The 27,145-nt window shown below is 40.1% G+C and overlaps 1 protein-coding gene across 10 annotated transcripts in view; it reads right to left on the bottom strand.

The window, feature by feature from the left end:
- Positions 1–27,145, bottom strand: part of GRIK4 (glutamate ionotropic receptor kainate type subunit 4) — a 341,881-nt gene that overhangs the window by 118,780 nt on the left and 195,956 nt on the right. For 8 of the 10 annotated variants that reach the window (XM_075191040.1, XM_075191039.1, XM_075191038.1 and 5 more), the window contains 4 exons: positions 22,099–22,277; positions 19,115–19,168; positions 18,205–18,366; positions 204–356 (listed from right to left, as the gene is read on the bottom strand). In XM_075191040.1, the coding sequence (XP_075047141.1) occupies positions 204–356; positions 18,205–18,366; positions 19,115–19,168; positions 22,099–22,277 (548 nt within the window). The remainder of the gene's footprint in view (positions 1–203; positions 357–18,204; positions 18,367–19,114; positions 19,169–22,098; positions 22,278–27,145) is intronic. The other 2 variants (XM_075191033.1, XM_075191035.1) reach the window with 2 other exon arrangements.

Genomic DNA, 27,145 nt, shown 5'->3' with positions numbered 1-27,145 from the left:
CAAGAGAAAAACAATCATAAAAAGCTAATTTGTAGCCTACCTGTTCTATTCTACCTGTCAAACTTGAATAAGGCCACCAAGGAAACTAAAGGGTCAACTCCCACCAGGACATTTATAGGGTCAACACCCTAAATATTAGTTGCACATATGTTTGGTTTATTTTCAAAATGTTTGAATAATCAGAATCCCTCACCATTCCTCACCATTCTCAAATAGTTCATAAGGCTGGTACCATGTTGCCATATCTGCGCAGATCCACATGAAAGTGGTTTAACACCGATCTCCTGACTTCGGTTCAGTTCCTGGACAGCATTCACAACACCATAAACAGCATCAAAAAGCAATGCAGCAGAGAGCTGAAAAAAGAAGTTATACATGATAAAAGTTATACCTCATAAGTGGTATAAACTTTTATGTTAGCACATAAAGTTTTCACTAATTTTGCAATAGGTGAGTACACTCTATTAATGTAAACTATTATGAAAATTGCATTTGTCTGATTATTACTTTTCCCTTTAAATACACTATCACACGTTAATCTGCCAAACCAAATTTTCCCTAGAGCCGTGTAGTCTGTCTCTCATTTCAATTTTCTTTATTTACATTACCTTTAGTCCTTCTAAGTGTCTTATGTACATAGGTTTAGAAGCAATCAAAATTTGTTTTATGTTATTTGTGTCCAGGAGTCTACAGCGATTTATACAATGTATTTGCATGCAATTTTAACACAAGAACAAGTTTGTGTTTGTAATAAACTACCTGATTAATTAAATTTGAATGCATGTTGTTTACATAAGTCAAGTATCCAGGGAAAGTACAAGTACAGCAATTACTCTGGTTACAGTAATTAAACTGGCTATACAACTAGTATATTAATTAACACTATGTTACATCTTCACAGCATCACATAAGGCTATTGTTAACATTTAATTAAGGTCCTATCTTAATTCATGTGATTAACAAGATCAGATCTACAGATTTCCTACTAACTTTATGCACTCAGTAATTTACCATTGGTGTTTCAAACATTGAATACTGCATTTAATATTCATATATATTTATAAATATGAACTACATTTAATTTTCAAATTTGACAAAATATTTTATAGACTTATTCAATTTTGCTGCACAATCTGGGGCATAGCGTGGGAGGAGCATTATAAGCATTGTGGGGACAGACTCACAAGGTATGAGTCACACTGTCCTCATACTATTATATGTGTAACTATAAAACAAAATGTCCAAGGCGCAGTGCGATATGGTGAGGCAAAGAAAGGAGAAATAAATTATAAATCACTAACAGAAAGGAAAAATACAAATAAAAAAAATACATAAATGAGTATATTGTGATACGTATCAATGATTTTAATTACAGCTATGGTGCACACATATAACATTGTTCTGTCCAGAACCAATATACTGGTATATTAATAATGCAAGTGTCACAAATCATAATACACATTTGTATAGGTATATTGGTGTCTGTGGACACTTTAAACATTGATACTTTGAATCAGTAAGTTCTGATTGCAAAAGAATAATGAGGACAATACAACTATTCTATGGTCTACTGATGTAGATGTATATTTATGTGTTCTTCTGAGCAAATTGTCTATATACCTATACAGATGTCTATTCATGATTTGTGACACTTGCATTATCAATATACCAGTGTATTTGGTTCTGGCTAGAAAAACGCTATATGTATGCCCCATAGGTGTAATTAAAATCATTGACACAATATACTCATTTATATATTTGTTATTCTTATTTTTCATTCACCTGATTTATTATTATTATTATTATCTTTTATTTATAAGGCGCCACAAAGGGTCCGCAGTGCCGTACATGACATATACAGAAAACAGTGATCCATTACACAACATGATAAATAAAGAACAAAATACAAAGATCAGACATGCCTAATGAATAATTATAAATAAATAAATACAATAAATAAATAAAAACACATGTAACACGGTAATGCAGTTGAAAATATTTTTGGGACAGTGAGTGAGAGTGATTGTTGTAATCAGCGAGAAGTAGGCTAAGGCTTAAGAAAACAGGGCTAGGGAAACAAGTCAAGAGGTACAGAGGGTGATGGAATATTAGAAGGAGAACACAAGGAACGAGGGCCCTGCTCTTGAGAGCGTTAATCCTAAAGAAAATGGGGAGACACATATAGAATGGTACTGACAGGGGGAGAAAGCCAGGAAAAGGGATTTAGGCGGAGGACTTATAGACTTGAATAAAGAAATGAGTCTTTATTTCTCCTTTCTGTACCTCACCCTATCACACAGCTCCTTGGAGATTTTGTATTATAGTAACTGTTATTTATAGGATTAGAGGTTTTCCTAACTCACCTCCATCAGGCTGCATTTATCAATTTCACATACAAAAAAGGAGCACAGAAAAAAAGATCCCTTCTGTATTCGCATGTGCAAAACAGACCTGTCAAACCCCTGGCACACACATCATCACGTGGAATACTTCCCCTGGGAACTGGTCCTGCCGCACTGGACACCTCCCCTTGACCATACATCATCACATGGTACACGCCCTCTGAACTCCAGGAACCGGTCCTCCCACATGGACCGTGACCCTTGGCTAGACATCACCACATGAAACACTCCCCCTCACTGTCTGAATAGGGAGTGAGTCCTATGAATGTAGGCTTCATTTATATAAGCCATCTGGATACCTCTATCAACACCCCCACACTGCCAACTATTGTGGGAAGTTCAACTGTCATAGAAGACTCTATACCCTTACCTATGTCATATATTTTTGCATTACAGAGTCAGAAAGAGGAGGGTCTCTGGAGGCTGACTATGAAGACCATTCATCCAGAGACCCACCAGGTGTATCTTGCCCTGTGCACACCGACTACAAGTTCTCTGCATGCTGGTCACGCCTACTACATGCTGACCATGTCAACTCCACTGTTTTGCAACAGTGCACATTAGTACTCTATGGGAGCACTGTATAATGTGCTCTTACCATGTGACATGGCTCCTTGCTATGTGCCTGCACATAATGACATGGAAGTTAAATTAGAATATGTACTTTGCTGATTTATTACAAAGCATAGTAGGTTTTAATATTTAAATTTTGCAGGAATTCTGGGAAAAATATCAGACATAATACTATTAACAATGGGGCAATTAAATGAGATGAAAAAGGGAGTGTTCATAGGATGGCATAATGAGAATTATGGGCTGAACGTACCACCCTTTTTCTCTAGACTAGTTGTCACACAATAAACAGTTTTCAGTGTCATTTGTAAAGTGGGCCACACTTTAGTAATAAAATTACATTTTGCATTAATATATATGAACGATTGGACATTAGTAACACGAATAGCATATCCAAAACAACTTGTGCTTATGCTTAGCTAAATCTGTCTTGTATACTGTGTTCTATTTACAGAAAACGGCCACAGATTATGATTGTTATCTTGAAACAGTGCAAAGTCAAATCTTGGCTGGAAACTTACATAGAGGCAAAGCTGGTGATGACACAACAAGCATACAGTGGCTATAAAAGGTATTCACCCCCCACCCCCCTTGGACTTTTTCACATTCTACTGTGTTACAACATGGAACCATGATGGATTTATTTAAAATTTATTCCCACAAATCAACACAAAGTATTTGATAATGTGCCAAAAAAAATGAATCAAACCATTTGTCCAAATTAGTTATGAACAAAAAGAGGATTTTATACTCACGTTACATCCATTTCTCTGAGTCCATCTGGGGAATACAGTTTACCATGGGGCTGTATGAGGGAATTTGGAGTATGCACTCAAATAGCTAACTTTCCTGCTAACAAGCTATATCCCCTCTGCAACCCAGTGTGAACTTCAGTGTGTAATACAAAACCCTGAAGGAAGGGAACCACAACACCAAAAGAATAACCACAGAAGAGCAGAAGGGAGGTAACGCAGTGTCACCCAGATGGACTCAGAGAAATGGATTTACCGTGAGTAAAAAATCCTCTTTTCTCTTACCTCCACCTGGGGGACCCTGCTTACAATGGGGACATACCAAAGCAGCCCCATAAGGGAGAGACTCTGACAGTCCGGTCTGCAACACTGTGCGGACGAAACTGGTGTCCGGGTACGCAACACATTAAATTGATAAAACCTAGTGAAGGCATATACAGAGGACCAGGTGGCTGCCCGGCAGAGCTGATCCGCTGAGACCCCATTATGCGCAGCCCAAGAAGCCCCCACTGAGCGGGTGGAGTGGGCAACAATACGACTAGGTGCAGGCCGATTGGAACTAACGTAGACCTGCACCTAGCGATGGTCTGCTTAGAAGCCGGCCAACCCTGCTCCATTGAACCCATTGGTTCAACGTGGGAACTCTGAAGCATGGTCAGAACCAAGTTTAGGTTCCAGGGAGCCATAGATGTAACATAAGGGGCTGTATATGCAGGATCCCGAAGGAAGGTTCTTACTTCTAGAATATCAGCTATTTTCCATTGTAAAAAGATAGATAAGGCCAACACCTGGACCTTTAGGGACCCAAGTCGCAGACCTGCGTCCAAGCCATCGTGGAGAAAGGCTAGGATACGGGAAAGATGAAAAATAGTCGAGTGGCAGAGTCTTCGTTCGCACCACTTAATGTAGGTATGCCACACTGTAATAAATTTGGGCTGAGGTTGGTTTCCTGGCTTGCTGCCTGGTGTCTACAACTCTGGAGGAAAGCCCTCTGGGCTGCCAGAGTTTGCCTCAAAGACCATGCCATCAAAACTCACAGAGGTAGGTGCTGGTAAAGAACCAGGCCCTGCCATAACAGGTCGCCTCAATGAACAGAAACCTTCTTGGAACTGCTACCCTGCATAGAATGTCTGTGAACCCGATGTATCGGGGCCAATCCTCAGGCTCACCAAAAGCTGCTCTAGAAAGGCCAGCAACTTATGGGCTCTGTGAGGTATGGAAAGTCCCTCTGCCTACTCTAGGGGCCCTACAGAAAGTAGCGAGACTAGGGCCCCCCCAGGGTGATTTGTATCTGAAGAGTGTAAACTTTCTGGCAGATGACGTCTGCTGAAGGAAGCAAAGCTACAGCCTGGCTTCAATTTAGTGTCATTGTTATGTGAAAAGAACAAGAGGGGGCGGCCCTAGAACAACAGCTATGCTGACCTCCTGAATGATCATCCCTCTCTTCAAGTTCTGGGAGGATGCTGCTTCAAGAACTTTGTCCCACAGCAGGGGTCCCCCTAACCCTGCGGTCACGGAGAGGGGAAGGTTCCAGTCAGGTTGCCAGTTTGTCTCAGAGCCTGGGGTCTGGATGTTTTGTAGAGAATATGGCTCTACTTCTCTGGGAATGACCTCTGACCACAGAGGACCTGCCCCTAATGGTCTGGCCTCTCACCAATGGACCCCCCGCCAAAGGGATTGGTGAAAAGACCCAAACCTCGGAACCCTAGGTTTAGGGGTACTCACAGGAAGGAAGGTACTTTTACCTCCCATGGCCTGAGAGATAATATCTAATTCTGCGTCAAAAAGGGCTGAGCCTGTGTAGGAAAGAGCATCCAGAGATTTCTTTGACTCTGCATCGGCATCCCAGGACCTGAGCCAGAGTCCTACGGGCCACTATTGCCGATGCTGTGATAGATGAGGATACTGTATGAGGCTGTGTGTTGAGCAGCCTCATACAGGTAACCCGAGGCCTCCTTTAAATGTAGAGCCAGGGGAAGAAGATCTGAGTCTTGTAACCCTGCAAACAGCTGGTTAGCCCAAGTCTCCATTGCCCAGGGGACCCACGCTGAAGACAGCATAGATCTTAGTGAGGCGCCTGCCGCCAGAAAGATGGATTTTAAAAAAAAACCCACCCTGTGGTCAGTGGCATCAGAGAGTGCTACAAAACCCGGCACAGGAAGAGTAGTATGGTAGGCCAACCTGGCCACTGGCATATCCAGCTTTGGAACCTGTTCACAGTGGGCCCTTTCTAACACCTGCAGGGGATAAAAGGACTGGAAATCTGCGTGGTATAACAAACTTACGATCTGGCTGCTTCCAAGCTGACTCAGCTATCTCTGTAAGTTCAACTGATGCCAGAAAACAAACAACATGACGTTTTCTGCGCTTAAGGAGGACTAGGTCTGACCGAGGTTCCTCTAGATCCAATAGATTCAATGTCTGGCGGACTTCCAGTACCAGATCCTCAATGCCCTGACTCCCTGAGGATTCAGCCATATCACCCACTGGGGTGGGGGATTGGAATACTCAGAAAGCTCACCTTCCTCCATGGAAGACTCTTCTGAATCAGAGAGTGCAAGGAGAGGATGAGTAGACCTATGACACTTGCAGTGTCGTGCTTGGGTTCTGGGAGTGTCCAGAAACCGATTTAACTGTTCCAGGCTATTAACTAAGGACGTGGACCACGCAGGCTCTCAATGAGAGGGGCCTCTGAAAGAGGTGGTGAATGCCTGACCAACAAGGCACAGGTTCACATTCTGCCCTGCTGCTGGTGGCAATGGTGCAGCAGACGGGGCTAAAGGGGCAGGAGCCAAGGAGAGTACCCCAGCGAATGCTGGTATCTCTGCCAGACGGGCAAGCATCTGAGTCAGTGCCAACACCGACTGCGCCAGTGTGACCACCCACGCCGTTTCCTCCAATTGCTGTGGAGCAGAACCCTGGGCCTGTTAACCCCAGGCCCCCACATCAGAGTCCACACAAACCAGCCCTGTGACTGACTGTCCACTAGGAAGCTCTACTTTACATTTGGAGCAGGTGTAATATTTAGTCCAGGGTGTCTTACCCTTGTCTGACATTGTTATATAAAAAAGGTAATACTTTCTCCCTATTACCAGCCACCTATCTAGTACAGAAGCAGAAAGTAACAGCTCAAATAGAAAAAGAAAACCTTTTTTGTTTGTTTAGAAAAGAAAAGTAAAATAACTTTCTAGAGGATACTGTATTGTCTGTGAATTTCATTATACTTGGTCTTTTCCTTGCCTGACATATAACAAGTGTCGAAGTCCGCAAATTGGATAAAGTCATTTCAATTAAAGTCTAGCGAACTTGGTTGTCTTTGTCTGAATAGATGCGTACGGTACGCTACGACGTACAAGGGCACGCTGCGGCGTGAAATGATGTACGCATCCACTACACGTGGCAGCAACAGTAATTGGTCTTTTACCATACATTCGCACAAACACGCATACTTATAAAATAGTACACATTAGTGGTAGTTGCAACACATAGTCAGTTATGTCGAAATATAGTAGTATTTATATGTTATATCAGAGTTACATGCATATTAGTGAAATACACGGAACAGGTTGAAGGAATCACATCATGAGTGGTATCATAATGAACCTCGTTACATATCCTACTGTTTGGTTCACTCTGTGAGGGAATCGCAGAGTGCATACACAAGTTATGAATGATAGGGAATTATGAACTACTTAAGACTAAGGAATCTTGGCGGGAAGAGCCGAGCATACCCCCTGGAGAGGTGACCCCCTCCTTTGGATTCCTTAGGATGAACTAGCCAATGATTGACAACCCCTTGAACCTTCCTGAGACCTGGACCAATAGATGCAAGCTATACCATCTTCATTGTATTACTGTAGTTGATTGTGTATATAAGCAGCAGCTTGTGATCCAGTGTGCAGACATCTTGTCCCCAGACTTCAGGATTGAATGACTGCACTGGATCCAGAGCGCCTGCGATAAGTAACGGCTGTATTTATTATTACTTCGCTTGAACATATTTATTCTACTATTTGCAAATAAATCTTTGTGCTTTGGAAACACAACTCGAGGTTCGACAATCGTTATTTGTTAGCGACAATACGCACATAACAATTTGGGGGCTCGTGAGCTTTGGGGGTTTCGTTGCCGATGATACGCAAGACCAACGGATTTCGGTTCCGCAACAAAGGGTGGAGACGCGTCATATACGGGTAAGAACATATTGTGTTCAAAACCTGAATTTTACTCTGTGTTGTGAAACCAAATCTCCGTTTTGCATTATCTAGGGCACGCTAACTAGAACCTAGGGACAAAAGAGAAAACTGTTTCTTTTTTCTGTCATTGTGCGTTTTAACTGTATTGCATTGCTTAGCATATGTGTATTTCCTGCTGTGCGTACGCGAACTTCCGGTAGATTTGCCACGTGGTTAAACAATCGTCTTGACAGTTATTATATGTGCATAATATAATTACTTGTGAAAACCTCTGGGACATTATTACTATTGTTGGGAATTCTTTTATTTTCTGCGCAGAAAAGGTGTATGTTGTGTGATTTGTTGACTTTAAATACACTAAGGTTTTATCTTTGCAAAATAGAGTGTCAGTTGCTGTTTGACGAGGCAGGTGCCCAACTGGTGTACGGTATACAAGGCAGGTATACCGGGGGGCGGTAACTGAATAAGTTTTCGCGACGTGCACCCAATGGTAATCGCATTGCTTACGGATTAGCTTTAAGCGTTGCGATTGCACCGCACGGCAAGGAAAGCCGTGATTGTGACTTGGGAGTAACGGGGAGGAATTACGTTGGTAAGGTTGGTAATTGACTTTACCGGATTCTACCAGTTGTAATAAACTCAACAGATTTTGTTGGAGAGTCAGGGGTGATCAGGAAGCTGATAACCCTTTAGTCCGCATTGATATTTCTATATTAGGGGTCCTTGTTTAATACAAGAGGAAGCGAGTGGACGCGGCTTGTAGCAAATACGTCCACAGGCCGGTAAAATATCTCTAGCGGTAGTGTTGAAAATTAGTGGCTGAATATTGTGTTATTTCTGGAACCCTATTTTGTGGCAGGATATTGTGATATTTCTGGGACCCTATTGTTCAATATGGGTGCTAAGCAAACGCTAGAGAAAGCCAAGGTACTGCCTAAGGAAGGTCCTATTGGTTCAGCGAGATTTCTCATGTGTAAGAAATATGGTGCATACGCAACTGCGTATTGCGACACGTGGGTCAAGATGACCAAAGGTTGTGATAGGCCTTTCCCAACAATAGGGAGTTTTAATGCAGATTTGATTACCTCAACGAAAGTGAGGAATAAACATAATGATTGTTTAAAATTGTGGCAAATGGAAGGTAACACGTGGCAGAGCAGCGAATGCAAACCGGAAGTAGGCATGGCTAAAAGCGCGCACACAACGGAAGTAACCGTCGAGAAGCGTGGCGAACTCAGCGCAACCGCGCCCCCGCCACCTTATGTGGCGGGAGCGGTAAGTACAGCCGGTATTAAAACTGAAAAAAGAAAAATTGCTAAGTTGTATCCGGTTTAAGCCAGTTTAAATCAAGTGTATCTGAAGATGAAGATGAACCCACTATGATCTCGGCCATTGCCCATGCTGTTAGTGTACTAGAGGCTCAGCGCAAGTATGAGAAAATGGCTGAGATAGGTGAGAGTAGCGTGATCACTAGGAGTGAAAGCGTTCTAAATCTAGAACCAGCAAATCCTGTAGTGTCCCCTGAAGTCAGTGTACCAGAGGGTGCGTACCCAGTCCGCACAATATAAGTTCCCAATGGGAAACCGGATAAGGATGGTGTAGTTGCTTTAAGAAATGTTACAATGCATTGTCCCTGGACTAGATCAGAATTACGTTCCATTATGACTGAATTCCCAGATCCTAGAAAGGAGTTAGCTAAATGTCAGAAATTTGTTAAAGACTTAGGAAATGCCCACAAACCAACCAATAAGGATTGGCGTGTAGTGTTGAGGGCGTGTCTTCCTCCCAATACTAACATACAAAAATGTATTGAAGATTGTTTGTTGGAGGAAGATGACACCTTGACTGATGAGATTAACTAAAAGAATATAGAAAGAACTGTCAAACACTTAGCCATATATTTTCCAGTAGTGGTAAATTGGAGTAAGATTTTCACCATAAAACAAAAAGACAGTGAAACTGCAGCGGATTATTTTGGTAGAGCTCTTGCATCAATGACACAGTTTACGGGGGTATCAGATATAAGGGAGAATCCACATCATAGGAAAGTAGCGGTAACAGTACTGATGGATGGTTTAAAGGAAAATCTAAAAACAAGAGTACAAACCTCAACCCCTGGTTGGAGAGGCAGCACGGTAGATTCTCTTAGAGAAGTTGCTGTGGAACATGACAAAAATATCTTTAGGAGAAGGGAAGAAAAGAGTGACAAGTTGATGACGGTGAGTATACAGACATTAGGGGAAATGCATACACGACCACCAGCATATAACCCACATAACGGGAAACGCAGAATGTTCAGATGTTACAATTGCAAAGAAGAAGGACATATGAGAAAAGATTGTACAAAGGGAAGGTATAATCCTAATGAAGGGTCACATAGATATCCTCCAAGGAGGGATTCACATAGACTAGAAGACTCACATTTTTACCCGCGCTTATTACAGCAGCAAATGCTGCGCGGGAAATCAATAGTCAGCGCTAGGGGTCAGGTCATACCTGTAGTCTACAGCCAGTGAGGTTAACTGAGAGTCAGAGTGAAGAACCAAAAATGATAGTTGACATAGCTGGTAGGAAACAAACCTTTCTTGTAGATACAGGGGCGGCCCGATCTGTGATAACCTCTCCTTTCAATCTACAGGTGACCAGTAAAACTATTCCAGCTATGGGGGTAACGGGAAAAGTGTTACATTATCCTCTAACTAAACCCGCTGAAGTTACTATCGGGCCTCTGCATACTAAGCATTCGTTTCTCTTAGCTGCAGCGGCTTCTACTAACTTGCTAGGGAGAGACTTGTTATGTAAAATGGGATGTGTCATATACTGTACTTCTGATGGTGTGTTCTTAGATATACCGGAGAAGGTCGCACATGAGGTACAGGATATATTGGACACCCCTCAAAGGTTAATGTTACACTCTACTGTTATAGAACACAGTCCATCTCAAGTAAAGGGGATGTTGCTGGAAATACCAGGTTCCCTATGGACCAGAGATGGACAGGACACTGGACTGATGGCAAACGTAGCCCCTGTCATGGTCAATCTAAAAAGTGGTAGGATAGCTCCAAAAATTCCACAGTATCCATTAAAACCGGAGATGGAACTAGGGGTATATACTGTTATTGAGAGGCTGTTACAACAAGGGATTTTAATTCGTACAGCCAGTACAGCAAATAGTCCCATTTTCCCTGTGAAGAAGAATGGGGGGAGGGGCTATAGAGTAGTCCAGGACTTAAGGGGAATTAATAAAGTTGTTGAGAGCCAATTTCCCGTAGTGCCGAATCCAGCTGTAATCCTCATGCAGATTCCACCGTCTGCCAGTCATTTTACTGTCATTGATCTATGTTCTGCTTTCTTCTCAGTCCCTCTTCACCCTGACTGCCAATACCTTTTTGCATTCTCCTACAGGGGAGTGCAATACACATGGACCAGACTACCCCAGGGGTTCATTGACAGCCCCAGTATTTTCTCCCAAGCCTTACATGACTGTTTGCAATCCTTTCAACCCCACAATGGGTCTGTTCTAATTCAATATGTGGACGATTTGTTGTTGTGCTCTGATTCTTTTATGTCATGTTTACATGATACTAAATTATTGTTTCTTCATCTTTCACAAACAGGGCACAAGGTGGCAAAGGATAAATTACAGCCATGTCAGACTAAGGTCAAATACTTAGGACACTGACTCACTAAGGGGCTAAGACACCTGACAACCGACAGAATTGAGGCCATACAACACATGACTCTGCCGAAGAGCCAGAAGCAGATTCGTACTTTCTTGGGGATGTGTGGATACTGTAGATCCTGGATCCCAGGTTTTTCTATTCTGGCATTACCATTGCAGGAGCTAGTCTCTTCCTCAAAACCGGAACGTGTTGTACACACAGAAGAGTCAGAGCAAGCGTTCTTTAATCTTAAAGATAGTCTGACGAGAGCACCTGCATTGGGAATACCTGATTATGAAAAGCCTTTTGAGCTATTCTGTACAGAAGCTGATGGTTGTGCAGCAGACGTCCTCGCACAGAAACATGGTGACGCTAGCAGACCGGTAGCATACTACAGTGCACAATTAGACAATGTGGCAAGATCACTCCCAACATGTCTCAGAAGTGTAGCAGCAACGGCTCTTCTGGTAAGTAAGAGCGAGGACATAGTATTAGGACATAATTCAACTATCTATACACCCCATGCTGTATCAGCTCTGTTAAATTCAGCCCAAACCAGACATGTTTCTTCAGCTAGATTCACAAAGTGGGAACTAGCCCTGATGGCACCCTCAAACATCACCATCAAGCGATGTAGCACCTTAAATCCAGCTACATACCTTCCGTATGTGTCTCTAGAGACACAAAGGGTGGGAGGTGAGGAGACCCTGGTTGATGATGAGTTAGGCAAGAACACTGACACGCATGACTGTATGGAACACCTGAATCAGACATTTACTGCAAGGCCCGACATACGTGACACTTAGAAAATGTAGATTTTACGTTTTATACAGACGGAAGTTGCCATAGACAGACAGAGACAGGAGAGCTATGTACTGGTTACGCTGTTGTAGACGATCAGGATGTGATAGAAGCTGAACCCCTTGGTCCACCTCACTCAGCCCAGGTGGCGGAACTAGTAGCACTAAGGAGAGCGTGTGAATTGGCAGAGGGTAAATCAGCCAATATATATACTGACTCTAGGTACGCCTTCGGAGTAGTGCACGATTTTGGGGCCCTTTGGCGTCTTAGAAACTTTACGACAGCAGCAGGTACACCAGTGGCACACTCACAACACATAAAAGGACTTCTGACAGCGATACAGTTACCCAGAACAGTAGCCGTCATAAAGTGCAAAGCCCATACCTTTGAAGAAGACCCAGTGTCATTGGGCAACAACAGGGCAGATGAAGCTGCTAAATGGGCAGCAGGGCAACCTATGACTGTATCAACCGAGACTATGATGGTTTTTCAGACATTAGACATGCAGAAATTAATTGAAATGCAAGATTTGTGTTCCCTGCAGGAAAGGGCGGTCTGGAAGGCGAAGGGATGGGGTCAAGAGTCCTCAGGACTCTGGAGGGATGGACAAGGTAAGCCTGTAGCTCCCCGAACATACTATCCAAGCCTGGCTGAAGCAGCACATGGCCTGACTCACCTGGGTAAAGAAGGTATGTGCAAACTGGTGAGAGCATACTGGTGTGCTCCCGGATTTTCCTCTCAGGCTGGTAAGAAAGCAATGTCATGTCTTACTTGTTTGAGGAAAAATGTTGGGAAAACTATTTCAACTGAGCCATCCCACATCCCTCCTACAGACGGACCTTTTCAGGTAATACAAATTGAATATATCCAATTACCACCGTGCAGGAATTATGTGTTAGTGTGTATTGATGTGTTTTCCGGTTGGGTAGAAGCATATCCGGCAGCCACTAATACTGCTGTGTTCACTGCAAAGAAAATTGTACAAGACTTTGTGTGTAGGTTCGGTATCCCTAGAATCATTGAAAGTGATAGTGGTACCCATTTTACTGGTGTTATCTTCCAAAATATGTGTAAACTCATGGGAATCAGTAGCAGACTTCACACCCCTTACGACCACAAGCCAGTGGCAAGGTGGAGAGAGTAAACGGTACTATAAAGAACAAGCTGGGTAAGATAATGGCTGAAACTGGGTTGGCATGGCCTGAGGCTTTGCCACTAGTCCTCCATAGCATCCGAACCACTCCTAGACCTCCTCTTAATCTGTCCCCCTTTGAGATACTGTTCGGACGACAACCTCATTTGATCGTGAGTCCACAAGACGACTTGAAGTGTAATAATGAAGTGACTGTACAATATCTTATAAAAATGAGTAGACAGCTAAAACAACAACAAAAACTAAAAATGCTGTCACCTGGTATGCCAGAAACGAACTGTCATGATGTTGAACCTGGAGACAATGTTATGATCCGCAATTTCTTACGTTCAGGTTGTTTAACAGACCGTTGGGAAGGCCCGTACCAAGTGCTGCTGACCAGTACTACATCACTGAAGGTTGCAGAGAGAGACACTTGGGTCCATTCCACCCACTGCAGGAGAGTCCATAATCCGGAGAAAGTGCAAGATAAAACTAAGACCGACGACATAGAGCTGTCACTTGTGAACCTGTTCCGGGAGACCTAAAGCCTGCAGTCGAGACAACTGAACCAGAGACGTTGCCTCAGAACTATCCTTCCAGCGATGGAGTGGCGGGTTTTGTTTTTCTTTTGTTCCAGGATTTTCCTTGTTTTTACTCTTTCTAGGACATTCTATTTTTGTGATGGAGGATGGAGGAGAGTTCTGGGAGTGATACGGATGAAATGGAGGCAGAAGAAAAGTTAATAGGATACTCAGAGCAGCCCATTATCAAACTTGGTCCAGGGGTTATGAAAAGGTCTGCTAGCTCAGGAACTCAGAGGCAGTGTGAGGGGCTATTGTCTGATGAGTATTGTATCTGCAAGTTCTGCGACTCCCTAGTTGAAGAGAGATGCATCCAACGATGCCAGTCCCCCAGTACTCTGAATATAGGCGGGCATTCTTTGGAGGATTATCACTCCCTGGTGGGTAAGGTGCTAAACCAAACCGAGTGTTGGGTGTGCTCTCACGTACCGCAAGGGCAGCATAATATAGGACTAGTGCCATTCCCTCTAAACATATCTGAAGTACTCGAATTGAGGGGTGGGAGGCCCATAGACGGGAGGTACAATAACACTAGGTCCCCTAGTCTGACACTTCGACAATACTCCATAGGCAGATCTTTGCTGTGCCTAAACATATCTCATGCAAAGCGCCTGGAGAATTGGGAGGCTGACCTATCAGATCAGACAATGGCTCGCCACACTCATTTTAGAGGGAGACTCACAAGGTCACTACTAGGCAGGAATGTTGATGGAAGTCACAGATTAGAGCGTATAACTAAACATAAGAAGGTATCCATTGAAAAACTCTCTACAGATAAATGTAAAAATGTCATTAATGCCGACACGTGTCTAGAACAAATGGAGACACTGGGCATGGGTAGTTTTATCAAAACTCTGTGTGATATAATTCATGGGCATACTGCTCCTTATGTTCTCCCCAATGATGTGTATTTTGTTTGTGGGAGGAAAGCTTATTCCTGGGTGACTCCGAGTTCCAAGGGCTTGTGTTTCTTAGCTAAACTGGTTCCTGAAATCATGACTATTACTCATGAAGAAATGGTTGGTATTCACAAGACTACATCACCACCATACATACACACACAGTATGAACACCGTGGCAAGAGAAATATGATTCCTGGTGAGGAACCCATAGCTACAAAATTGATTAGTGAAACTGCTGGTTTCCAAGTTATGGTTATTCTAGAACTCACCAGGACCGCTCAGGGAACATTAAACTTTAAATATATCCAAGACCTAGCTAAATTAATAGATAATATCACCGAGATGTATGATGACACTTTCAGGTATACTGGAAGGGAGCTACAAGCGTACAAGAAGGAGTTGGTGCAACATAGACTGGTACTAAATTATCTCACCTCTATTACTGGTGGGTACTGTGTGACACTGGCCACCCAGTTCGGTGTCAAATGTTGCTCGTACATTACTAATAATACGGATGACCCTAAAGAGGTTATAGACCGGAAGATGGATGAAATTTTGCAGCTGAAATGGGAATTTCGAAAGAGCCATAATTCTTTGTTATATGAGGTCGGGGAAAAGGTGGCGGGTTGGTTCTCGTGGTTGAACCCTGTGAAATGGTTCTCCGGTCTGGGGGAGTGGGTACAGGAAATGGTTGCTAGTGTAGGTAAGCTCCTTCTCCTTATACTGGGTGTCATCTTAGCAATTGGTTTAGTTGTCAAATGTGTTCCTACTGTGTTGAAGTGTGGAAAACGGTCTCATAGGAGTAACACTGAGAAAGAGACTGAAAGGGTGGTACCAGATACCGAGATCATGGTCTGTGAAGAAGTATTGTATAAACCTGAACTTGAAACGGTGATTGGGTGATAGTTTAGTACACTATCAAAGGGTGGCGCTGTCAAAGTCAGCAAATTGGATAAAGTCATTTCAATTAAAGTCTAGCGAACTTGGTTGTCTTTGTCTGAATAGATGCGTACGGTACTCTACGACGTACAAGGGCACGCTGCGGCATGAAATGGCGTATGCATCCACTACACGTGGCAGCAACAGTAATTGGTCTTTTACCATACATTCGCACAAACACGCATACTTATAAAATAGTACACATTAGTGGTAGTTGCAACACATAGTTAGTTATGTCGAAATATAGTAGTATTTATATGTTATATCAGAGTTACATGCATATTAGTGAAATACACGGAACAGGTTGAAGGAATCACATCATGAGTGGTATCATAATGAACCTCGTTACATATCCTACTGTTTGGTTCACTCTGCGAGGGAATCGCAGAGTGCATACACAAGTTATGAATGATAGGGAATTATGAACTACTTAAGACTAAGGAATCTTGGCGGGAAGAGCCGAGCATACCCCCTGGAGAGGTGACCCCCTCCTTTGGATTCCTTAGGATGAACTAGCCAATGATTGACAACCCCTTGGACCTTCCTGAGACCTGGACCAATAGATGCAAGCTATACCATCTTCATTGTATTACTGTAGTTGATTGTGTATATAAGCAGCAGCTTGTGATCCAGTGTGCAGACATCTTGTCCCCAGACTTCAGGATTGAATGACTGCACTGGATCCAGAGCGCCTGCGATAAGTAATGGCTGTATTTATTATTACTTCGCTTGAGCATATTTATTCTACTATTTGCGAATAAATCTTTGTGCTTTGGAAACACAACTCGAGGTTCGACAATCGTTATTGGTTAGCGACAATACGCACATAACACAAGGTAATGATTTGCACCTATTACCTATCACCTGTCTAGTAATAGAGGCAGAAGGTAGCAGCCACACCCAGGGATAATTGGGAGGTGTGCTTTTTATTACTAAAAATAAAGAAAAATAACTTTTTTAGAGGATACTGTTTTGTCTATAGCATACACCACAATACCTCCCAACCATATAAATATGTATATATACACACATGCTGGGTACAGCCTGTACTCCTATATCAAACCTAAGTACAGAAATTGTGATTTATGTGGCACAATGTTTACTTCAAACAACAGCATAAATATATCTACTATAACAATACTGTGTAACATGTGGAAAAAAATGATAGAAAAAAGTACTTAGCACTTCTGCTGGCCAAGAACCATTTCAAACGATTGGAGAGGAGAGGCGCCTGTCTCTGAATTACAGCCTTTTCTCCAGTCCACTGACTGTAGATAGTTGCCTCCCTTGTATTTCTTGGGTTGGAACATACCAACTTGTTGCAATACAAACAGGTAGTTCCTTTTCAATCGCTCCCTCCCCACTCAGGCAGCTGAGCCAAACAGGCCAAATGCAGGCTTTTGTTAGCATAACCGTGCTGGCCTCTTATCTATAGCTATAGATGTTCCAATAGCAGCTGCTCCATTTTTGGTCCGAGCCAAGTGGCCCCCTCTAATGCAGCGAGTTGGTATATTCTAAATGGTGCCCGACACACAGAGACGTGGGGCACACTGCCAGAAAGCAACGCCAGTGTCTGAGCGGCCCTGGGTAACAGTGGTCTCCTTACTCGGTGCTGTTACCAGAAACATCCCTACACAAACCCCCTTTTGTCTGTGGCTGCTGCGCTACGGTATATCAAGCTGAACAACCTACATAAGCTGTGTATGTGCTGCCTATAGCACATACACCTTCTAAAAAGGTAATAAGTAATATTTAAAAAGAAAATGACTGTAGCACAGCAGTCAAACATACACTGAAGTTCACACAGGGTTACAGAGGGGATATAACCTGTCAGCAGGAAAGTTAACTATTTGAGTGCCTACTCCAAGTTCCCTCATACAACCCCATGGTAAGCAGGGTCCCCCTGGTGGAGGTAAGAGAAATAGTGATTGCACTAGTATTTACCACCATGCTAAAGCCATACCAAATTTTATATGAAGTACCAACATTCTTCACAAGTCACATTAATGTTTTTTTGGAGTACATCTGTGTGCAGCTAAGGTGTGTCAAATGATTACAGTTTAGATATACCTGTCTCTGTGACCTCCCCCAGGTAGTTAGTGCATTTCCAAGCAAATACTACATATATGGGTATAGATATGTCATATCTGAGTAATATTTATTGTCCTCAAAATGTTGGAAAACATGATGATTCATCCATGTTAGAAGCGTGGTCCAAAAATAAATGGTTACTGCCCTGACCTAAACTGAAAGGCACTTACTGCTGGGCCAGTGAAAGGAGAGTGATCACAGTTCTCTTCCCAGGACTGCTGAAGTATGTTCGTGAATTCCTGAAAGTATGTGTGTGACTGATTAAACATAGAAAAACTCAAGATGTTCACCCGCTCATCCAATGGGTTGTCGAAGCGCTGCAGAGAAAATTCCTGATTGAAAAACATGTTGGGGTTAATTAACACTTCAGCAACTCTCATCATTTATATGGTTTGACCAAATTTTAGAAGGTAATACCACAGATATGCAGTGCTACAGATATGAAGTAGTAGGTGTTCTATATCTGGTTCTATATCTGGTGTCATACTTACTACTTCACAATATAAGAGATTTCAAATTTAGAGTAGCAAAGAGGATTTCTTAATTATCCTGGTCATATAGAAGGAAAAACTGGCTGTACCATGTTAGCCATGAAAAAGCCTTTAAATCTTGTATGGGCTTATTGGTAGCTACAGGTAGGTATCACTTCACACAAGCTTTTTTATAGGCAAATAAAGCATATATATCACAAAAATATACATTGATAAGAGCACAGCGTATACTTTAAAATGAAATAAAAGTGAATGATCACTTGGCAGCATCGGACAAAAGACTTAATGGAGCCGACACCTGGGATCTAGGAGCAAGTCTTGGTGGTTGCTTAGAGCACTATTGTTTAGAAAGCCCCTAAAACACTGAATGAGTGACATAATGTAACTCATCTAGTGTTTTTAATGTCCCCATGGTGTTCCTCCATGGAGCGCTGGCTGCCGACATAACAGTCTTTTTATACAGATAAAGCACCTGTATTGTTGTTGTTAAAGGTTCAAGAACCCATCTCCAGAAACAGGTCATAAGAAACGTAGAAGCATTTTAAAATAACAGGTATACATATAATAGTAAAATAATAAAAGATCTCACCAAATTTGTAAAGATGTATGTGTAGTAAGCTGACACCATTCCTAGCTCAGCAGCCTGGAGAAAAGAGAAACATAAACAAAATCACAAAAATAATCCTTAAAAACTTCTAGCCACATATTTTCTTTAGACCCCCATATATTGAAGAAAACAACTACTATTATGACATCACAAAATGATGTGCAGACTGTGCACATCACATTACAATAATAAATAAAATGAAAGGAGAAGATGGGAATCCCCTTTAAAGCCATTTAGGGCAGTAAGTACTTAAGAAATTATTTGTTTATATGCTACAATAAAATGTCAAGAAAATGAGTGGTATAGAAACAGAAAACATAGGAGTGATCTATCTGAGGAAGTAGGACGCTTCTCTTGAAAAGTTACATGTTCCTCAAAATAAAATAAAAAATGTTTAAATGAATTAAGTACATTCTTTATTTTACAGTGTTAAAATAGGACTACAATAATTGTACAAGAAAATGTAATATATTGATCATTAAACAAAGTTTTAAAACAGATACTTTTTAAAACTCAGCTCAGTGTCATTTTTTTTAAATGTTAATATAATAATTTAAACATGCATTTTGGCAAAGAGCAAGCCTTGCAGTTCTATTATAGTTTTTTTTATTTGTATTCCAATAGGACTACTTCAGGACTGAAGAAAGACCATTCTCTATGGATTCAGGAGATTAACAGAGGTGAAATAGAGATTAATAGTGTGTATTTTAAGTAAACAGTAAAACAATTGGTGTCTGTGTTTCTTTTACTACTACTTTTTTTTTTTTTAATAACAGCAATCTGCATAAAGTTGATTATAATGGCCCCCATATGGGCCAGGGACTGATGTGAATGAGTTCTCTGTACAGCACTGCGGAATCAGTGGCGCTATATAAATAAATGGTGATGATGATATGTTTACTCCAAGCTGCATCTTTGTGCGGCTGTTCATAAATACTGTATTTTGTGCTGTATGCTTGTTCTATATGGACATACAGAATAGATTGTGTGTATATATATATATATATATATATTATTAAAGTAATTCTATAGTTTTCAAATAAGCATTGCCCAAGCGATTGTATTGTGTTTCTAACGCACAAAGTGATTTATTTTAGCAGATGTAAATAGTCAACAATTCAATACATTATTATATTATTATACAGTACAGCCAATACCAAAAGTTACATACATACTGCGCTCTTATCGCATGCGCTCGCTGCACTAACCACGGGCCCCCCTGGACAGTGATTCACCTTTGAATACTGTGATCAGTGAAGACTGAGAGAGTTGTGGGGGTGCAGCTATGATTATATATGCAGTCAGTCTTATAGAGTGAACAATAGAGATGACGTAGCTTGCTTCTATAGGTCCAGACAAGGGTGGTTCCAGGGTAAACAGGTCATAGGCTGATTCAATCTAAGGAATCCAAAGGTGGGGGTCGTCTCTCCAGGGGATGTGCTCCAGTTACAATGAATTCATTAGCATTTCACATTCTGATATCACTCTGGCTATTTATTCCCTAACATCAATAACTAGAGTATGCAATATGCGATCTCTTCGGCGATGGAACCGGAAAGCTGCTGATGAATAGGGGATTAGTATGATATCAGACATGAAACATTTCCCATAACCTGAACCTTAGATAGCACTAAAGTGTACATATAATCATAATATATAAACTAATAATAAATCAAATACTGTCTGCTCATAAATTAACTGTGTAATGGATCCAATATGAATATGAATAACATAAATAACTGAATGTTGTCATGCGAGTGTGTGCGTGCGTATTTTACTGTGCAATCGCCGTATGCCACGTGTAGCGTGGCATACTGAGTGCAATCGGCCAATAAAACAATATTAACCAATATACTTTCGTTCATCCAATTATACGACAATATATACATATATATATATATATATATATATATATATATATATATTTATACATACACATGCATATATATATAGATATATATATATATATATATAAACAAAAACAGACATAGATCCTCTGCACTCACCATGTACAGACTGGGCTGCAAGAGCGGGTTGCCCACATTGTATAGACAAGAAAACAGGGATACTCTGCACTCTCCAAACACATAATTAATGCGATACCAAGTACTGTTCTATATTAAAAACAGGGAATGTTAGTTCCACATATTGCAATATATGTTAAGCTGACCAACTCACGCCAAAGTCTTCCCATTCTGGTCAGTCCTAACATGATCAAATGCTATGCTATTTTATCTGGGATTAAGGCTTACCTGCACACAGCTTTTAAAGGCAAGCCTTTCCCAAGCATTAGCAGCCATGGGAGACCTGGGACTCACCTGACACAAGTTGGAATTAATTAATGTAAATAATGGGGTATAAGAGTCATGGGACTTACATTGCATAAACAAAAACAGACATAGATCCTCTGCACTCACCATGTACAGTCTGGGGTGCAAGACGGGGTTGCCCATATTGTAAACAAGAAAACAGGGATACTCTGCACTCTCCAAACACATAATTAATGCTATACCAAGTACTGTTCTAAATCAAAAACAGGGAATGTTAGTTCGAAGACTTTGGCGTGAGTTGGTCAGCATAACATATATTGCAATATGTGAAACTAACATTCCCTGTTTTTAATATAGAACAGTACTTGGTATAGCATTAATTATGTGTTTGGAGAGTGCAGAGTATCCCTGTTTTCATATATATATATATACACATAATGTGAAATTGCAGGTATAGATCTATGCCTACATTTGGATCTCAAGTTACCGCTTACTCTACACAAGATCCAATCTGTGCACATAAGCTTACCAGTAAACAGACAATATCATGGGACATGATCTGGGCAAAAAAAGGAAAACATTGTATAAAAGAAGGTGTGTTTATTTGCCATGTATAATCCAGTTGTAAATTAACGTAATAAAATGAATACAATATGCATTCAAATTTTATAAATTTAAGCAATATAAGCTGTGTACCTTCATCAGAATAGTGTGGGACATTGATGCATTCGCATGGATAATTATAGTGCTAGTCTTGTCATCCCGGATTTCCTTTAAAAGTGGCGTTGGGTCCCAACTGTCATCAAGCATCCTCACTGACAGACAGTCCTTGGAGATCAGAAACTGTCGTAGAAGCTTCTCAAGATTCAGGAGACCTAGAAATGAAATTTATGGTAACTCAAAAATAGATTACTCTCTACAAACTATCGGAGTTATAAAATGCATAGCGTTAAACAGAATAATACAGCACATAAACTAATTTTATATTTAAAAGGGCTGGCTATCCCTGGCGACATTAATTTAATCAATTGGCTGAGAGACTCAGCAGCTACTGGGCATAAATAGCCAAAGGAAGTGTCACATGAGCGGATGTGAGCCTCATATAACATTCACATCTATTCATGTGTTGACCTCTTCAACCAAGTAGTGATGGACCTCCTGTCCAATTGTGTTAGATAATGTGATTCAACCAGGGGTATTCAACCCCTTTAAAGTTGTACTACCAAGTTTTTAGCTAGCATGCTCCTTCCCCTAGCCAGAGCACCGGAGACTGCTATATGCAGCTGTTTTTCCAGGACTTCTCTGTATCTCTCACAAACCAGGCCTGAAAATAATAGGGTTGTGAGCAAGAGAACAAATCACAAATTGCAATCAAGATATTGTTGAAAACTTAAAGCGCAAGCACTTATCTCATATGTAAATGAATTGTAGTGTTATATAGATATTCAATTTTTTGACTTCTTTGGAGGAATTCATGAGTTTTCGCAGTTTTATTTGATCCCAATTAACTTTTTGACCACAGCTTAAGCCTGTATTTCATATATTACAATTTTAATACAGATTCTTTTAAGGCATTTAAATTATCTTGCTGAGATGTTGTGTATCTACTTTGGGTGGTAGTTACTGCTTTTCATGAGGAAATTGTTTGTGCCTATCATTTTTATGTGTGTTCTAGTTTGAATTTTGGTATTAGAAATGAAAAGTTCCAAATCTGTTAAAATTACCATTGATGAGATCATGTTAGTGGCAAATTAAATTCATTGGAATTTGCGTATGTTAAAAAGTATTCAAAATGTCCATACAAAAAATATGTCATCTTGATATCTATGTCTCCTTACCAAATTTTCTCTAAATGTCTTATCAACCCATATTTTATTGTCCACCTATTTAGATGCAAATAAGTTGGCATAGCTGGGCACAGTGTATGTGCCCATTGCTGTACCCTTAACCTGATTTTAAAATACTCCTTCATACCAGAAATAGGTATGTAACAGAACAAAACTCAATACTATCCCTAATTAAATTGACATATTCATTTTTTATTTTGATTCCTACTATTTAGCTGATAACAGAACCCTCAAAAAGCTCAATCATGATCCCACTGAGCAATATTTAAAAGAGTTAGTAAATATTTTGGATGAAGGCCTTTCACTAGACATTATAACAAAACTGGAATATTTTATATATATATATATATATATATATATATATATATATATATATATATATATATATATTAAAGCAACTCCAATGTTTTACCATATCCCTAAAATTCATAAAGACATTATAAATCCTCCTTGATGCCCAATAGTTTCAATAACACATTCTCTCATGTTAAACTTATTTTATATATAGAGATCTTTCTGCAAGAATTGGTAATCACACACATAAAGCTACCTTAAGTATAATACACAAATACTGCAAATACTAAGTTATACTGAATGCAAAGACACATATATTATGGGAACGAATGATGTAAAAGTATATTTTTTTATGTAAAGAATCCCAATTAAAAAATGAACAAGTCAATTTAATGCGGGACAATTTCTTTATACACAAGACCGCACAGAATCTTAGAAATATTCTTATGCAATTTTACTCCTTTACAAGAAACCCAGACATATTTAAATAATAAAACTAAAGGCCACCACATTTGCATGAAATCTGTTGGATCTATGACCTAAGATGGTAGGACCACTAAATCAATTCAGGAAATTGTGTCCACTCATAATAAATACGATTTTAAGATTCAAAATAATATTAACTGATTAGCTATAATACTAAGGTTATATATATGCTGGAGTGCCTCTGGAGAGACCAAAAGAAACCTAAAGATAAGGATATGGGAATATATCCATGCTATTATAAAAAAGTCCCACTACACACACAATGTATTCAATCATTATCTGTAGGCTTATCAAAAGGATCCATCAGGTCTTAATTTCGATGGCATAAGACAAAGAGAATGGAGAGGTGGAGATTACATGACAGAAATTAAAAAGGGTTAAATTTTGATTTTGAGTCAAACTTGTTTCTTATGAATTAATATGGACTTTTAATGTGGTTTATATTTTTAGCATACAAACTTCAGTATTTGTATAATTTTTATGATTTTTACCACAATCTTATATTTGCTTAAAATATTTATTCTTGGATCACATTTTAAGTATAAGTTTATTATCAATAAAGTCTTTTGCTTATATCCTTTGTATTGTGGCTTATTTTTAATGGATAATGGCATAAAGTTGCCAGTTTTGGATTACAGAACCAGAAGAACTCCATGAAAAAGAAGAGAACAGAAGCCCTGAGGAGCATATTAGTAAAATTTTACAGCTAGTTGTAGCGCAGCTTTAAAGAATAAGTAAAGTAGGTTTTGGGTATTTACATTAGATCACTAGATGATAAAGAAGTAGCACATTAAAATAAAGCAAATGTTTCCTAATATCCATCCAAAAGCCTTAAGCATGAATATAACTTGTAACAGAGTTATGCCATAACAAAACTGGTTAAGGTACAGTTATCCTGGACCTTTATTATGGTAGATAATTCCCAAAAAAGCAAATAGTTAGAGCTAGGTATTCATACAGTGTGTCCTATATCACCTTCATCCATACATTACAGTTCCACTCCACTTATGCACCTTTAGTCAAATGTAATTTGTTAGTAAGCAAAAATGTATAAAAAAATATAACATGAACATACTCCACATAAAGCACCAAGCCAGGGGTGTTAAGACTGTGAGCCTTATTTAGACTTCATGAGAGTCCTGCCCCTATTTCTTCTAGCATTACTAAACTTACAACTGGTTGCTGTGAGTGCTTAATAACACACATACAAATAGTTTCCAGACTGGCACACTGACCTGCAGTGTTATCACATAGTATGTAAAAACTGCATATAATGAGAAGGGAGGGCCACTCCACGTCAGTTGCTATCATAATGCAATATGTTTGAATTTTATCAGTAATAAATCTACTGTATGAAATCAACTGAAAGAGATTATTTTATAATTATACAAAATACCTCATTTATATTACATGTCCTACCTAGCCTTGAACAGAACTAGGTTTACAATACATGTTAGTTTTCTTGTCTTTACTATTTTGTATGATCTACTTATTTTTTATGTCTCCCAGTAGTGTAATGATAAATCACATTTTAGTCCAAAAGTATGTTTGCAACTTTTCTCATTCCTAGGAAAGTCTTCAACATTCAAAGCATGTTTTTATAGTTATAGTGTGTTAATATAGTTAATATGTTGAGGAGGAGGATTAATCCAACCAAATCAGAAGTGATCAAACCAAATTTTTGCTGTTTGAAAAATAAACTCATAGGGAGCAATTCAGTTCGGAGCAATATGACGCTGGACATCAACGTGATGTCTGTCTGCGCACATAATCACCTGTTATGGTAAGGAATCTCCGCTTGTTTTCCTGCACACCTGTTTGGGGTATAAAAGGAATCAATTGATGGTAGACATCAACTGAAAAAGGTAGTATGTGGGGCACTCCTGTCCATGAAAAATTTATAATTTCATTAAAATCAACTTTATTAATAATTGTTATTAAAAATTAGGCAAATATCGGATATCAGACTAGGCAAATTTATTAAAAGAATATAGAAGTGCAAAAGATTAGAAATTAGTGTGCAAAGATAAATAAAATAGACCCCTAAAAGGAGCCGGTCATAATGTCATTTATTTAATCAATTACTAGATTTATTGACTAGGGAAATAACTGAGTCAATAGTAATTGATTTTTTCTAATTGTCAGAATAATGCACCGTAAACCCAGATTAGCTCATATATTTGATTTCGTTGGAATACTCCTTTCCAAATTATGCAAATATTATTATATCAATTAGGGATAACTGTCAACTCCCCACAATTCTAAATATCAGTGTATATGCATATATGGCGTTCATTCATATTTTATTGCTACATCCTTCTTTGGATACAGAGAAGAGATAGGCTTATTATCAGTGAGACAGAATACCAGATTAAAGTTGTCCAATAGTCTCCAGTTGGGGTATAATGACCCTATTGGGTGTTATCAGTTTGTCAAACAGATACTTTATTATTCTATTATACAGAAAAATCATAACAGAATTCAAATATAACTGGTGACTAAAAAGCTATTGCTCTAGTAAATCCAGAAAATCCCGTCACATAATATGTGTGCTCGCAATGTATAATCTCCATCAATGGTGAATACTGGATTGGCTACCCGACGTACGTTTCGCCCTATCGGCTTAGTCATGGGAAGCCGATGACTAAACCAATAGGGCGAAACGTACATCGCTTAGCGTGACGTGTTGACGTCACAGACCCGGAACTAGGGAGCCGGTCGGCAGGATTCTCCTGCGGTCGTGCCGTGAACTAAGCTCATTATACTTAATAGGTTCATTCCAATATGCTATAAATCCGTCTAGAGTATAGGGACCATAGGCTATGTGCCGGTTAAACTCCAGCGAATTGTATAGGTAGTCCCGCACAATATATGTGTTAATCAGATCCTCCGAAGCCACTGCTTATTATTAACGGAGATCATATACCGTATATACTCGAGTATAAGCCTAGTTTTTCAGCACATTTTTTGTGCTGAAAAAGTCCCCCCTCGGCTTATACTCGAGTGAGCTAGGTGAGCGGCATCCCTAGTGGGGAGAGAAGCGGGCAAGGTGGGTGGAGAAGGTGCGGCCTGTGCAGAGTGACCTCTAACATCACGTCACACTGCGCAGAGCCACG

Source organism: Mixophyes fleayi, chromosome 11, assembly GCF_038048845.1.
Source record: "Mixophyes fleayi isolate aMixFle1 chromosome 11, aMixFle1.hap1, whole genome shotgun sequence".
NCBI lineage: Eukaryota > Metazoa > Chordata > Amphibia > Anura > Limnodynastidae > Mixophyes > Mixophyes fleayi.
Note: the sequence above shows the minus strand (reverse complement) of the source record. Positions and strands in the feature narration are given on the sequence as shown.